Source organism: Larus michahellis, chromosome 7, assembly GCF_964199755.1.
Source record: "Larus michahellis chromosome 7, bLarMic1.1, whole genome shotgun sequence".
Classification (NCBI taxonomy): domain Eukaryota; kingdom Metazoa; phylum Chordata; class Aves; order Charadriiformes; family Laridae; genus Larus; species Larus michahellis.
In genome coordinates this window covers 55,200,411-55,215,247 of record NC_133902.1, presented here as the reverse complement: position 1 = coordinate 55,215,247, position 14,837 = coordinate 55,200,411, and the positions used below count along the sequence as shown (strand labels likewise).

General features: G+C 38.9%; 1 protein-coding gene across 9 annotated transcripts in view; it reads left to right on the top strand.

Annotated features, from left to right (window-relative positions):
• The window catches only part of LRP1B (LDL receptor related protein 1B), a 743,839-nt gene that overhangs the window by 174,185 nt on the left and 554,817 nt on the right, over positions 1-14,837 (top strand). For 8 of the 9 annotated variants that reach the window (XM_074595863.1, XM_074595857.1, XM_074595861.1 and 5 more), the window contains exon 2: positions 521-646. The exons of the other annotated variant lie outside the window; for it this stretch is intronic. In XM_074595863.1, the coding sequence (XP_074451964.1) occupies positions 521-646 (126 nt within the window). The remainder of the gene's footprint in view (positions 1-520; positions 647-14,837) is intronic. 9 annotated transcript variants of the gene reach the window in all.

Genomic DNA, 14,837 nt, shown 5'->3' with positions numbered 1-14,837 from the left:
TTGGCCTACGTTAAAATAAGTACCTAAAGAAATAGTAAGAACTATATAAGTTTATTTAAAAAGATCTTTGGCTGATTACAAAAATATGTCCTTGAAAATTTGATTACTTGAAACAATACTTTGAAAATATTTTCTGGGGCAGGAGAGGAGAATGAGGAATCTCCCTGCTGATAATATGAAAGTAAAACTTGCTGATTTCTGTCTAGTGAACAAATTTACTTCATGGTGAAATAGAGAAAAATAGAATTTCTTAAAGTTTTATTTCATGCGGGTAGTTTATGCTCATGCTGTTTGTGTCTGCTTGGAACGGTTATGGCCGAAACACTGCAGCTGGATGTTAGGGCTCTACAGCCTAAGTAAGGGCATTAGATACCTCATTACATTATGACTTCACATTGTTTCCATTGCTCGCTTTGATTTCTGATTTCAGAATCACTGTATTTTCACCTTTCGTTTTCATTGTGCCACTTTATTTTCCTTCATTTTCACTCATTGCATTCTAACACATTCTCATTTTCAGAAGAACATCAGTTATGTGACGTAGGAGAGTTTCTGTGTCGTGATGGCGCGACTTGTGTCTCCCGCCACTGGCTGTGTGATGGAGAGCCTGATTGTCCTGATGATTCAGATGAGTCTTTAGACACATGTAAGTAAAGAAGGTGCCACTCTTATTTTATCTTCTTTTTAAGAGTAGCATTTATAGCTGCACTAACTATATCATTGAAAGGACTGATTCAATATTTTTTTTTTTAATAACTCCTGAATAAATCTTCATATCATGGGGAACAGGTTACATTCGCTGTGTTAGGTGAGAGACAAAAGAAATGGAAGAGATGGAGGGTGTTTTGTTCATATGCCACTTTGTAATGAAGACTGTCGCCAGAGCATATGTTCCCTATGCTCTCACTGAGCTGTAGATGAGCTTGTAGAGGGCAGAGGCAAAGTCAGACCCAGGAAAAATGTATTCCTCTAAAACAGGGGGGAGGTGGAGTGGAAATGAATAGTGCAAAATGTTTTCAATAAAAGTATGAAAAGCATGCGAACATCAAAGGGAGGAATGAAAGGAGATGTAAAAACTACGAGGGAGAAAGAAGCAAAGAAAGAAAAATGAGGGAAAGCTTTAATAAAACATGGTTAATTATAATAAAAGACCTTGTTTTTTTTTAATGTGGCTAAGAGCTTCTGAAGACCGGAGTAGCAACCTTACAGACTTCTCTCTTATCAGCCTTGTAGACTACTGATGAGGTGATATTAAATCTTAATGTTCCCTTGTTTCCTGTGTTCTGAAGAAAATGAGGGAATTTCCTGATTTTATCCCCAGGATAATCACGTAACGTAAGAGAAGAACCATGTATTTTGTATCAAAGCAGTGCTGACAATCAGGAAGGCTAGAAATGTAGTTTACTGCTAAAAGAAAAGAAAATATCAAATGTCAGACAGTATTTAGGAGTCTAATCTTTACCGTGAGGGGCAGAAAGTAGAGATGTTGGGAAACTGTTTCTGTCTGGTCAAATGCTACACCGATGACTGCAACCTTCCTGCTCCACCATTTGTTCCCTGGAACGGACAGGAACACTGCCTCTGGGGCTGTGGCGAGGGTGCTCTGATTAACCACCTTTGAAACACTTCGGGATTCTCAAAAACCAAATACTGTAGTTGGAAGCATCAGGTACAGTTAAGATTTTATTACCGCACTGATGATTGATTGCTGTCTTCTCTAATACAGTATTTTCAAGCATAGTATCTGCAGCTAAAAGTTTTTCTGGTAACTAATGAATATTTTGATGAGAGCACAACAATGGTCACACGCACAGGTTTTTAAATTGCCTCCTGTAATTTGGCACGTAGTTCCAGATCCAGCAGCTTGCTGGATGCCTAGATATTTTCGTCCCAAGAACTTTGCATGTTTATTGTACTGGTGCATAGGATCTGTGTTCAGTAATGCCATTCAGAGCCATGACATACTAAAAGCATAACCTTTGAAGTTTATTGATGGCTTGAAGAAAGGGGGATGAGGTAGGAAAGCTCTTCCTACAGCTTACGTAGCATTTTGCTGATGAACAGCTGGTTAATGAGATGCCTGGGCAACACTTGACTGTGCAGGCTGAGGTGGTAATCGTGTCGGGTTGATGCCCTGCCTCATCCCTCCAGTTCAACTCAGCCCGGGTCTCTGTGTGAGAAACAAGCGACAGCGCTGGGATGCTGGGATAAACTTTCCTACATATTTGTTAATGATTATGTTTTGGTCTTGATGGTTCTGTATTTGTTTGGTTAGCATAATTTACTGTCAAACATAGTACTTCTCGAAATATGTGTATGTACTCTAGATTCATCGAGTTCTTTCTCATTAGAGATGAGTATAATGTTCCTGAATTTTCCTGCTGATGTTTTGCATCACAGTATATGTAAGGAGTTATAAACTACCTTAAAAATATTCTTATGCAATATTTAATGCGAGGGACACAGCACCTTCCAGTTTTACTGCACTGAGTCATGTGTCTGTTTGTTTACAGATGAACGCAGCCTCTATTTGTCAGCTCTTTGCTGACTTACCTACGATGAATTATTTGGTGTAGCCTGACAGATATTGCTAGTTGTTCCTATAGCCATAAACAAATGGAGTTTGATTGATTTTCTGTGGATTTGTGCCTAGTAATAGGGTTTTCTGGGTTCTAATAATGTGCAAGCATTGATCAAAGCTTTTCCTGCAAGTGGAAGTTCTTAACTTCTCTGCCGTGGGGATTTCGAGGTATCTAAAAGGAGAGAAATTCTCATGCTGCCACTCTTCCAGTGGTGAGAATATGAAAAGTCTTACTTTCATCTTACTCTCATCACTCAACCATCTATTTGCAGAAACATTCTAGGAGCTCAATATCTTTGTGGTCTCTCTCCTGGTGGCATCTTAACTGGGTTTTGCAATAGAACCTGAAAGTTATTAGGTTGTAAAAATACATATGGTATGAGTGTATCAACAGATTTCTTCAGGAATCCACTTGAAATCATACAAGTCAGTCCCTTTATTAGCATTATTAAAGAGATCTAGGATTGGACAGAGAGGAGAAAAGGGTGGCATTCTTAGTTACAGTTGAATTCGGTCTCTGCATTGGCAAAGGTTGGGGCAGGGCTTTATGCAGGCACAGCTTCCATAGGCTTTCGATGAGTGTGATGGAGGTGTCTTGTCACTGCCCATGCCCTTCTGAATCGACCGACAGCTTCCATCACCGTCCTGTTCCCCTTCTACTTCCCATCTGCCACTAAATGGTCTCACAAATAGCTTTGTAAAACCAGAAGTGAATTCCTACGGCACCTGTACCTCTGTTCTCTTCTGTTTCTCAGCAGCTGTAATTCTTTCTGCTCTCAGTGGAGCCGCTGCTTTTTATAGTACCAAGGAACCTGGTTCAGTAATTCGTAATGAATAATTTAGTGAACAAATTCTGTTGCTTTTCTGTTAGTGAATTGTTTGTGAGAAAATTGATTTAAAAAAAAAATCGTATTAACAAAACTCTTGACCGAGTAATTTCTACCCTTTCTTGGGTGATAAGTCTCTAGGATGTTCATAAGGTTTTGTAAATAGTCAGGATTCAAAAATCAATTTACTTAACCTAATCGGATGATGCGAGGTTCTTCAGTAGGCTAAATCAGCAAGCTCGGTTGAAATCAATAGAACTCCATCAGACACCCCAGAATCTGGCCAGACGCGTTTGACTTTTACAGATAGCTGTTGGTCTGGAAGTTGATGCAAATGTTTAGAGGACTTCCTTACTGTAAAAAAGAAGGAAGAAAAAAAAAAAAATGCTCTCTGTAGACTCATCTGCTGGACTATTTTGGTGGGACAATTATAAAGTCAAATATACTGTTAAAATGCAGAGAGTTTAAAAAACAAAAATAGTGACGACCTTTTCTTTCGCCCTAGTGTCTGTTCACTGTTGCCTGCTTTAGGTACTCAGTTTAATACTGTTTTTCTTGGAGGGGGGAGTTTGCATTTTGTGTTAGGTTTTTTTTGCTTGTTTTACATTCTTGCCACTAGTATTGGTCTTAGGATGAAGTGTTTGCCTATCTCAGCAGCTTTTTTTAGGGGCTGAAGTATGGAAGTTTACTAATTGTATCTCAAAGATCCAGTTTACAGCACGGTCATTTTGGGTTACCAGTTCGTGTTGCGTTCCACAGTCGTACCTCTGAATAACGTATTCACCTCTAAATAAGCTATGTAGTTGCCCAAGGAATACCAATGGCTTCTGAAATCTGGACATTTGATTTGATGGACTACTACCTGGTTTCCTCCTCAACCTCCGACTAACAGGGTTGAGATCTATAATGTATATTGGGAAATGACTCCATCCATTTAGTACTTAAGGATCTTTTTTGTGTGTTTGCAGCTTCAGAATTTGTCTGGCTTGCATATTGTTTTCTAATCTTTAGTTCACAAACTCGTCTCTGTCAGAATGCGTTGTGCTAAGGCAAGGTGAAACAAAGGAGCGGGAAAAGAAATTGCTTATTTTCTGTAGCTTCTTTCTGGAACTGTACACATTGATTGTGTTTGGTTTTTGTAATGCTTGGTGCAGCAGCAGTTCCAGCAAGGGCTGGTTTATTGTTTCGTAGCCATGAAGTAGAGGAAGGTGCTATAACAATGCCTGGTACTTGCCTTGTGAAGAGAGACTTGGGGTCTGGCACAAGTACACCCTGAGCTCTTTTCATATCATTCTGTGGCATGTTGCAAGCAGCAGTGCTTTGTTACGGCACAGTTGCCCGTTAGAATCATCTATGACTCTAAGTATTGCTTGAATATCATGAATATCTTATGAGAGGGGAAAAAAACACAGTACAATATGAGATCTGCTGCCAAGACATGAAAGTACTTGACACTCAGTTATTTTAGTAGCATCAAACTTCTGAAAACAATTCACTCTGTGCCGCCAGAGTGCAACTCTGTCTCTTGCATTGTCCGCAACTGCGCTTTCTTTGTTATCCTGGCACTGTTGTTGTATTTGAGCTTTCTTAAACAGTCACTGTTTGCCTGTATGCCACACACAGAGTTTATTTGTAGCTGACTGGTCCTGAATTGAAAGAACCCCAGTTTCCATTAGCAAATCATCAAATTTGAATGGTCCCCATCTCTAGAAGTTTGAGTAGATGTAGGCTTATTGTAAGATGTTGAAATTGTCTCTGATGATAATCTTTCTCTGGGATTTTGAGGGAATATCACCTTCTATAATCATGGTTAAACTGAAGTTGGAGGAGCAAAAGACAGGCAGCAACCAGAAATACCTTGTTTAAAAGCTTGAGTCTCACTTTGCTAAAATAGCTTCTTTCATTCTCTGGATGCTAATTGTGTGAGACTAGTTTCACAAGCTTAAAAATTGTTAATTGGGTACCTCGATTGTAGTTCTTTTGCCAGCAAAGAATAAGATAATTGGATGCCATGTTGTGCCTGTGGTATGAAACAATAGAGATAAAATTTCCTAAAGCTCCTAATTCTTTTATGAGTAGATTCATTGAAATTCGATAGAAGCCAGGTTCCCAAACCACTCTTAAGTAGCTTTGGAAAATCCCAGATCAATAAATAACTTGCATACATTGAAGATGAGCTGCCACGAGGCTATTGAAGGTAAATGAAGAAAATGCTGGACGTGAGGGGAAAAAGGAGGACTTGTGTTTTCACTCCTTATAATTTTGCTGTATGTAGTTACTATTGAATGAGGAATCTACTACATAAAATACCTGCTTACACCTATTATTCAGCAAGATACTTGACCGTGTTGCTGGTCGTATTAATTTAAACTGCTTTGAGATGATGAATGTATACGCATTTTTTCTCTCTGAATTGGGAGCTTTCGTATCAGTAGTGCAAAACTTAACTTCTGAACCTCTTGTAGGAAATGAACCACAACAAAATGACAAATGTCAACAAATTCTGTGAAACTGATACTAGGTACATAAAATAAGTTAAATGCTTAATACAGCAATAAAATATTGACATGCTTTTATGTAAGCTGGTGAAAAGAAGCACTTCTGACAAAACAAGATGAATGTTTTGAAATGGGGTTAACTGCCCTGATACCATTTTTACAGACCTTAAAGAAAACACACTTCCCCCTGAGGGTCTCCTTGGAGTTTACCCTGCAAGCTACTGTGGCTGATGACCACTGGTAAAGAAAAGATGTATAAAGACGTATTTCTTGTGGCCGGTGTTTTTGCCATCCTATTTTCTGGCATATACCCTCTCAGGTCTGCTGTGCTTGATCCCATTCAGATAGTTTGCTGTTGTCTGCCCTCTTTCCCTGTGGTGACCACCTGCCTGTCTGCTACCCTGGGCTTCAGCTTCTGACCTCTGCTTTCTCCTTAATCTTCTTATGGAAGTTGCCATGCTCAGCTCCTCCAGGAAAGGTTATTTTGCTGGTGTGATGGGATTGCTGATGTTCTGGTAGTTAATGGAATATTAGAGTGAACAGTCTGGAAAGGATGAATGTCGATGGTGCTCGTGCCCTCTAAGCCTTTAGGAAAGGTTATAGAGAAGCATCCTGGTGAGACAAACACTGCGTGGCAGTTGATCTGGAGGAGTTCAGGTTGTACCAGGTTGTGGCCTTTGGGAGCAGTGTTGATGAGGCCCAGTTGTCTTCATACTTTGTGGATGTTCCTACATTTCTTACCACTCACTGTACTGTTCCCTCCGGGCCTCCCTGTCCTTGGGTGCAGGAGAGCACTTCTCTTGGGACAGGGAATAACCTTTACGTTTTCATACTTACTTTCTGTCACAGCCAGCATATAAGCAAAGGTATTGAGGCCCTAGAGAACATCTAGAGGCGATTCCTTTTTATAATTTCCCAACGGGCAGTAATACTACTTCTGAGACGTTGTCAAATCATGGGAATATGTGCGTTATCCTACTCTGAACCAAACTAGTTCATTCATTTTGTGTGAGTGACTTTGAATACTTGGTGTGCTTAAACACACAGCTGTGGCCCTACTATAGAATTTATTATTATTATTATTTGGACCTGTACCGGGTGTGGGTGACTGGCTGTCGGCAGCCAGGGCTGTGGGGGCCGCTGTGAGGAGAGGCCAGGGCTGCCCCGTGCTGGACACAGCCGGTTGCACAGGAGAGGGCACAGCTGGGCCAGTCAGCAAGGCTGGCCGCACCTCTGGGTAAAATGTATTCACCAAGGGGCAAAACGCTGCCGGGCACAAGGAAGGAAATGGCCCTGTGATCAGCCAGGGCGGAGGAGGAGGAGGGAGCGGAGGTGCTGCAGGCCCGTGGGGAGGCCATGGAGGAGCAGGTGGATATTTCCTGAAGAAACTGCGGCCTGTGGAGAGGAGCCCACGCTGGAGCACGTTCTGACAGGGACTGCAGTCCGGCTCTGAGCTGAATTAATCTTTCCAAACTCGAGCGTGTTCCACCTGTGACAGTAACTGGTGAGTGATCTCCTCGTCTTTATCTCGACTGATGAGCTTTGTCATCCTATTTTCTCCCACGGGCTGAGGTAGGGGAGCGAGTGAGTGGCTGGGTGGGTGTCTGGCAGCCGGCCACTGTCAGGCCACCACAGGACTACCCCTGTCCGAGCCCAGTATTCCATGGGGCTGTGTCTGTACAGCCCATATACAGATCTAAACCTGCAGCGAATGAAAGCCAAGCGAATGTGCCGGCGTAACACTGAACGCTGCTATAGCGCTGAACACGAGCTGATGGTCCCACCAGAAGGTGGTTATATGGCTTTTGCCTGGAGCTGTATCACATTCTGCCATCTGACGCATGGAGTGCCTACGCTTGTGCCTGCTTTTATTTTTTTTTTTAAATATATATATATATTTTTAATAATAGAGGGTGGATCTGTGTGTCTATGATAACTGTGGGAGCTGGAATAGGATAGGAAGATCAGATCCACAAGAGGGAATATTTGAAAGGATAGATAACAAAATGCTTGAGGAATGTCATGGTACACTGAACACCTATTGTATGTATCATATACCCTGTCAGCCAGGTGACGCTGTGGGAACTAAAATTTACACCGTACTGAACACAAGGATCTTGCAAGAGCAAAGTGTGAGTCTGTCCCACTGGTATCAGAAGTCTAGTGAGTCTTGTTCCTGCTGACTTGTGGGGCACGGCTGCTTTGGTTTTGAAGGGTTAGCAACAGGGGCTTGGCTTCCAGCAGCGTCCGTTTTTTAGGAGGCTGCAATTTCAATTTTGTGAATAAAAAATATTTTTTTCTTAAATAATTGCTTTGAAAGTGACATGCTACAGTCTGGTAAACATTGGAATTTGGCAGCGTATAGAATTGCTTGCTTCTGCTAATTATTATTTTTTTAAATCATTTTAAAGACTAAAAGCATTCAATAACCTTTTTTTCTTTTTTTTAATAGTTATTTTCTCTTCTGTGTATACATTTCTACTCTGGTTTACAGTCTGAATGTTCTTTAACGTTGTCCTTTATATAGTCCATACACCCAGTCCTGTTTCAGCCAAACATAATTGCCTTAAAAGGTAGTTGAAGGCATTGCACTAGATTTTGATTATCATTCCAAAGTTAGTATAAGTGTTATATATGGAGATATTTAAGCTACTATTTACAACTTAGCAATATAAACAGTTACATTAACTTTTATTATAGGCCCATAGGTTTTTGTAAGGCTAGCTTGTTTCTGGTTTACAAGTAATGATTCGTGCCTTGCAAATGTGTAGTGGGAGATCTGTGTGGTGCGCAAAAAGTTTAAGAAAGAAGAATTCCTTTGTTTTATTAAATGCTTTGAGCTTGTAATATGAAAAGCTCTTTAGACGAGATTTTCCCTTGTACTCAGGAAAGTGCTAGAGTTTATGTGACCATCTGAGTACATAAAATGCAGCATTAGATTTCCTTTTGCCTTTCCACATAGGGCAAATTTTTCAAAAATGTTTATTTATGAATTTGGAGGGTGGTTGTACTGTCAAAATCACAGCATCTCCGATCTGTGTGAAAGATGAGAACTACATGAGGAATCACGGTGTCGTTATTGCACAGAAATTCAGCATCCCTGGCAAGAGGTCCGGGTTCAATAGGTATAATTTTTTTAGCTCTCTGGCTGCATAATTTCTTTTGGAATAAAGTATGCAACAAGAAGTTCAGTATTGAAGGACTTAAAGGTCATTGTATCTCTCAGTGACGTGGTCATTAGAAATGCTACCTTTCTTTTTTTTTTTTTTTTTTTTCTTTCTGTGGCTGATTGTCTTGTGCATGATTTTCCAAAAGTGGTTCATGGGGAATTCAATTAAATGATTGCTGACAAAATGAGCCTCTTTTAAGGTCTGTGGAAACATGTAGGTATAATACAAGGCCAGGATAGAGCCTTTGAAGGATGACGCCCAACACCTAAAACTCTGAAACAGCTCATTTATGGATTAATTGCTTGCTAAAATTGCGCTTCCTACACAGAAGCAGATCTAATGGGATATATACTCATAAGACAAGAAAATGAAAAGATCAATCTTTCGAAAAACCTATAAAAGTAATTCATACTTTGACCAAGACTTTGTTTTCAGGTTTTTAACCCAAACCAATTTTATTTTCATAGCTAAGCGATAAATTACACCCAAAAAAAGTGCACGTGGCAAGAAGAGATGGAAAGACTTGGCACAGTTTCTCTTTCATAAGGTTGTGCTGGCTGGTAAGCCTAACCTAATGACTTTGGTTTCTTTCTTTCCCTTAAGCATTGACCTTCTTGACAGCATGTGGCCACAAGTAAGACCCATGTTTCAGTGTTAATCACGGTTTGGTCTTTCAGGTACAGAGGCAGTCCTCTCTGGTTTCACAGGAGGGATGTGTCTCCTGCACTGTCAGCGCAGGAGACCCCAGTGAGGAGCTAAACAATAGCACTGGGGTTGAAAGAAACTGCACCAGCGGGTCTCTAAGATGCACTGGGGTAAAAAAAAAAAGCCTGTCTGCCTGCAACGGTGGGGCATAACTGATCATCAGGCAATTGACAGAGGGGAGGGATGTGAGGTTGTAGTGCGGGGATTGGGTTTTTTTTTTTTTTAGAAGCTCTTCGTTTCATTTGATATGTACTTTATTTAGTTGGATGTGTACTGATTTGAGCTTTTTTCAATGATGTTTTTGTCCCTGTTTCCATACCTGTTTATTTGTAATCTGTTTAATTTGCATTCTCTTTTACCACTTATTAGTTTTATTACTTGCCTTCTTTTCTCCTCTTTCCTTTCATACCTATGTCCTTGCAATTCTTTCAGGGCCTTTTGTACTTCAGTTATACCTTTCACTCCAGCTCTGCACTTTCACGCAATTTTTTTGTTTAGCCCCGTCCTTGCTGTTTCTTTATTCATTATTTCCCCACTTTTCTTGCTCTTTTTTCTTAGTTACTCTGACAAAACTACTAAACCAACTATGAAAACTATTTTTTTATCCTCTGTGTTCCTTTATTTTTCCTCTGCCATCATCCTAAACAGATTCCCTTTCCCCTCTCATAGGTCTCATCCTTTTCACTGATGTCCTAATTCTTATTCCTTCATTTTCTGTCTCAGTTTTTATCTTCCTGTCCTTTGCCTCCTGCTGTCTTGTCATGCTACTGCTGTTCAGCAGTCAGCATCAGGAAAAGAGAGTTGGGAAATAGGGAATGCACCTTAAGCAGTATAATTCAGCCAAATATCAAGATGATTGTGAGAGCATTGATTGTTAGGTTTGTCATTGCACTCTTTACCAGGAATAGCTTTGGTAAAAGGGAGGTAGAGAAATTACTGTATCATGGAATTGTCTATTGATTAGGCATTGATAAAATTTAAAAACATATTTAGAAAAAGAAGTAAGTATATAGCATCATCAAAAGCCTTTTGAGCTTTGCTAGTATAAGAAGGTAATTTTTGATAATGCAGGTTTTATACATTACAGCAATCTCATGTATGAAATTTTTTGTTGAAAGATTTTTATCTGAGGTGATGCTACTTCACTGTGGGCACCAGTTGCACTGAGACTCATTACAAATGTTTATAATTATAATGATATGTCTGGCCTGTAGATCCTGTACTGGGAGAGATGTAGTGTATTTAAATAGTGGGCTGGATGGTGTTCTTTATTGGTCACTTAAAAAGTGCTAAAGTCCAATAACCATTTTTCTTCTCAAAATTACTGATGAAAACAACTCTCATTAGCAAGCAGATGGCTTTCTGCAAGAAAAGTAAAATTGCTCTTTTTGAAAATAGGGCTGTGATTTAAAATAAAAGTTTGGATGTGTTATTAGAGATAAAATGCACAGTAGTTCTAATCAGCAAAGAGGACACTTTGCTATGGACGAAGAAGTAATGCAAAACAAAAACCTCTGCTGACAAAGAATACTGCAGAACTACGGCAAAGGAGCGTAACTCACTAGAGCCAGCAGTCTGGGTTCAGCTGTGCTACATTGTAGCCTTTTAATAAAGTAGAAAAGGAAATGATGGAAAAGATTTCCTTTCAAAAAGTATACTTTGGGATTTAGGTCCTCATGTTAATTTATGGACGTACAGATCTAATCCAGAAAGTCCATGTTTTAGCAGCTCTTACTCATACCCCAGTACTTCTGGGTGAAACTTAACTGTGCCAAATGAAACATTTTAAAAGTCTGTGTTGCTTAACGCCTTCATCTTACATTATTCAAAGATGCATCAACATCCATGTGCATCTACTTTGTAGGACTGGGAGCTGTGCCCTCAGAAATAGGTCTTAAATTGTATGTAGAACTTGGATATGCCCAATATGAAATAATTTCAAGTTAGTTCTACTTATGAGAACAGGCGTTTATAGGATTAGACCCAAGTTTGTGTATATATTTCCCTTTGGAGAATGCTAAATTACTTTTTACCATCTGACATGTATAACCTCATTAAAGGCACAGCTTCTTAGATGGTATAGCTGTTAATGGGGTATTTGCAGTAACATGAGTGACTTCAAAGTAAAGATGCGGCAAACTTATTTTTCATTATTTAAGTTTTGAAACATTTAAAATCTAGGTGGAAAAAAATAATTGTGGGGTTTTTTCTTTCTTTTTTTTTTTCCCCCCCTCCATCTTATAATATAATTACCTTTACAGTGTTTCTTCTTTGCTTCATTTCTTAAGCATTCATAAGTATGCCAAGGCTACAAAGAGTGTCTCTCACTGCCTTTATGCTCAGGCTATAGAGAATAATGAGATGGCATTTTCTAACTCATTCTGACTTTTTCTGCTCTACTTCTATACTCAACTGTTTGATATTTTAGGTATTTTTTTGAACTAGTTAATCTAAAGTTGTCTAAGGTAGATCTCTAAAGTGCTGCCATCTTTGGTTTTTTAGCTTCTTTTTGCAAGAGGTAATTTAGTTTACAAGTGTGCTCTGTAACCTAAAGCCAGTGGTAAGTTTGAGTACAAAAAACAAGTACAAATAATGGGTATTATAAATAATAGAAGTCTGCTCTACTATTTAGAGAGAAATTATATAGTATAATACCTGTTCAGTACAATAGTAAAATAAAGATACATTATTCTTACTGAAATCTATCTTCTCTGACTATGTTTTCAGTAAAATAAAGAGCAGCTGTTATTGACTTGCCTTTCAATGAATTTGTCTCCAACCTCCTCACCCCCTTCAATCCCTAGTGTTGCTGGTGGCCATAGCTCGGCTTTCCGTCCCTGGGAAGTCCCGTACAGGAGAACACACAACGAGCTGGGATCCCAGGGGCAGCGTGTGCTTTATCCAGCATATAAAATTAATAAGGGAACCTACTCAGATGTTGGATTTTCCATAGTAACAAATACTTTTTCATTGATTCGTAATTCCCTGTTCAAAATGAGACAATTCAGTTTAGTAGCCGACCGATTTTCACAGTTGGGTTTTTATTCAGTAATGCAGTAGTAAGTTCTCTATCCAAGATAGAGAACAGTCTTCTCTCTCTCCACCTTACCCACAGTTGGGGTTTTAGGTTTTTTTTACTTATTTCTGTGACCTGCATGCAGATGTAAGTGTACTGAAGGCTGACGGTTTTACTCATTAGGCCCCTATAAAGTCAAATCTCATTTCGCTTTGGCTGAACTGGAGATGTCTCGGAGGTCAGCCAGGTCAAAGCTGCAGTTGCTGCAAGTAACTATATAATTTCTTTCCTGCTAATAATCCTGGGGATTTGAATGTGTCTGATGAATAAGGTCAGTCGAACTGAACTATTTTTGTATTTACAAAATTATTTAATTTGCCTTGTTCTTATGTTCCTTTGCAGTGACTTTGGCCTGGCCTTCCACCCTAGTCACTTCTTGATACGTAGTGGATTTCACGCGTATCCTGACTATGTGACTTCATAGCAGGAGGAGGAAATTACAAGAAGATCATTAAAGTGTGAAATTAAATTCTTAAAGATGAAACATCTAAAATAGCTAAAACATTACCCCCAAAACAAACAGTGCAATTGATCCTACTTAATTACATGCTTAATAATTTTATACCAATGTAAAGCACATTGACGATGTACTAATCCATTTCATATTCACTGCCACCACAGATTTCCTCCTTCTTATTTGCTTTGAATCTCATCATTATCATGCACATAAAACTAGTATTCTTAGAATTTTTATAGTATTATTTCCATATAAAATGAGGAAAAGTCTAATATATGAATACTAAACAGCTCATTAACATGGTTTGTAATATATCTATTCATGATAAAAGCAGCTGAGAAATGCTGATATAAAATAGTACTTCAGTCCCAGAGTATATCTAAGATTAGAAGAATCATGCCTTGGATAATAAATACTTCAGGGAAAACAGGAAATCTTAAATACAAATAACATCAAATAAAGAGCTTTGTATGCTTAATTAAACACATTAACAGATGCATTTATTTCAGTTAAATAATTCATATATTACTAGTACTGGCAGCAAGAAATTTTTTGTGATTAAAAAAATAACCTGAAAAGGTTTTAATTTCAGGAGAAAAAATGTTGCCATTAAAAGGCATTAAGGACACTTTTGTCTGGAACTGACACAAAGATTGTTAATAATCGAATTACGCAGCAAACAAAATGCTTGGAAGAAGAGCCTAATCTACCATGTCAAGAACCCTGATCTTTAAATTTGCTCTGTATGGGCAAGCCACTGTCTCCAGCCTAAGAAACAAGATTGGCTTTGAAACAGTTTAGGTGATGAACGGTTCCCTCTCTACCCATGTGCGTTAAGGTTTGGTCCTTGAAGTTACTGTCTCTGGCCTTTTAGCCGTGCTTCCTGCATCCAGGCCACAGGAACAGGCTGGTGTGAAGTACCTGTCCGAAACTCTCTGTAGGTTGTGTGGCAGAGAAAAATTCTGCATTCACGGTGAGCATTTGTTAGAGGTTGGAGCTCAAGTTTAGGAAGATATAGTGCAGGATGAAATTATGTATTTGGGATTTAAGTTATCATCAATTTATATTTTGGTATAGATTTAGCTATGTGCCTTTTCCCTTTCTGCAAGCTTTTTTGTACTGACCTAAACCAGAATAGCTTTGCTACTATTCAGTTGCAGTTGTGCCGTAACAATTCAGCTTAAGTTTCACATTCAACCCCAGGATTCTCACCTATGAAGAAACACTGCTGACAGCTCTATAAAGGGGTCAGGTGTGGTCCTTAACCTTTACTCAGTTACCAAATTATACGAAATATAATTAAGATTGAGAGATAATAATGTTTGGTCATCTGAAATATCAATAAATTAAATATCCCACAAATTACTGATGTTAGAAAAGCACCTGGTATTGTTGACAAAATATTATGTAATACATTTTCTACACTTCTGAATATTGAGCCCCAAATTGGAAAACTCTCACTGATACTTCATTTTTTCAGATGAACAAGATTTTTCTCCTGCATTTTTCAAATTGGTTTATCA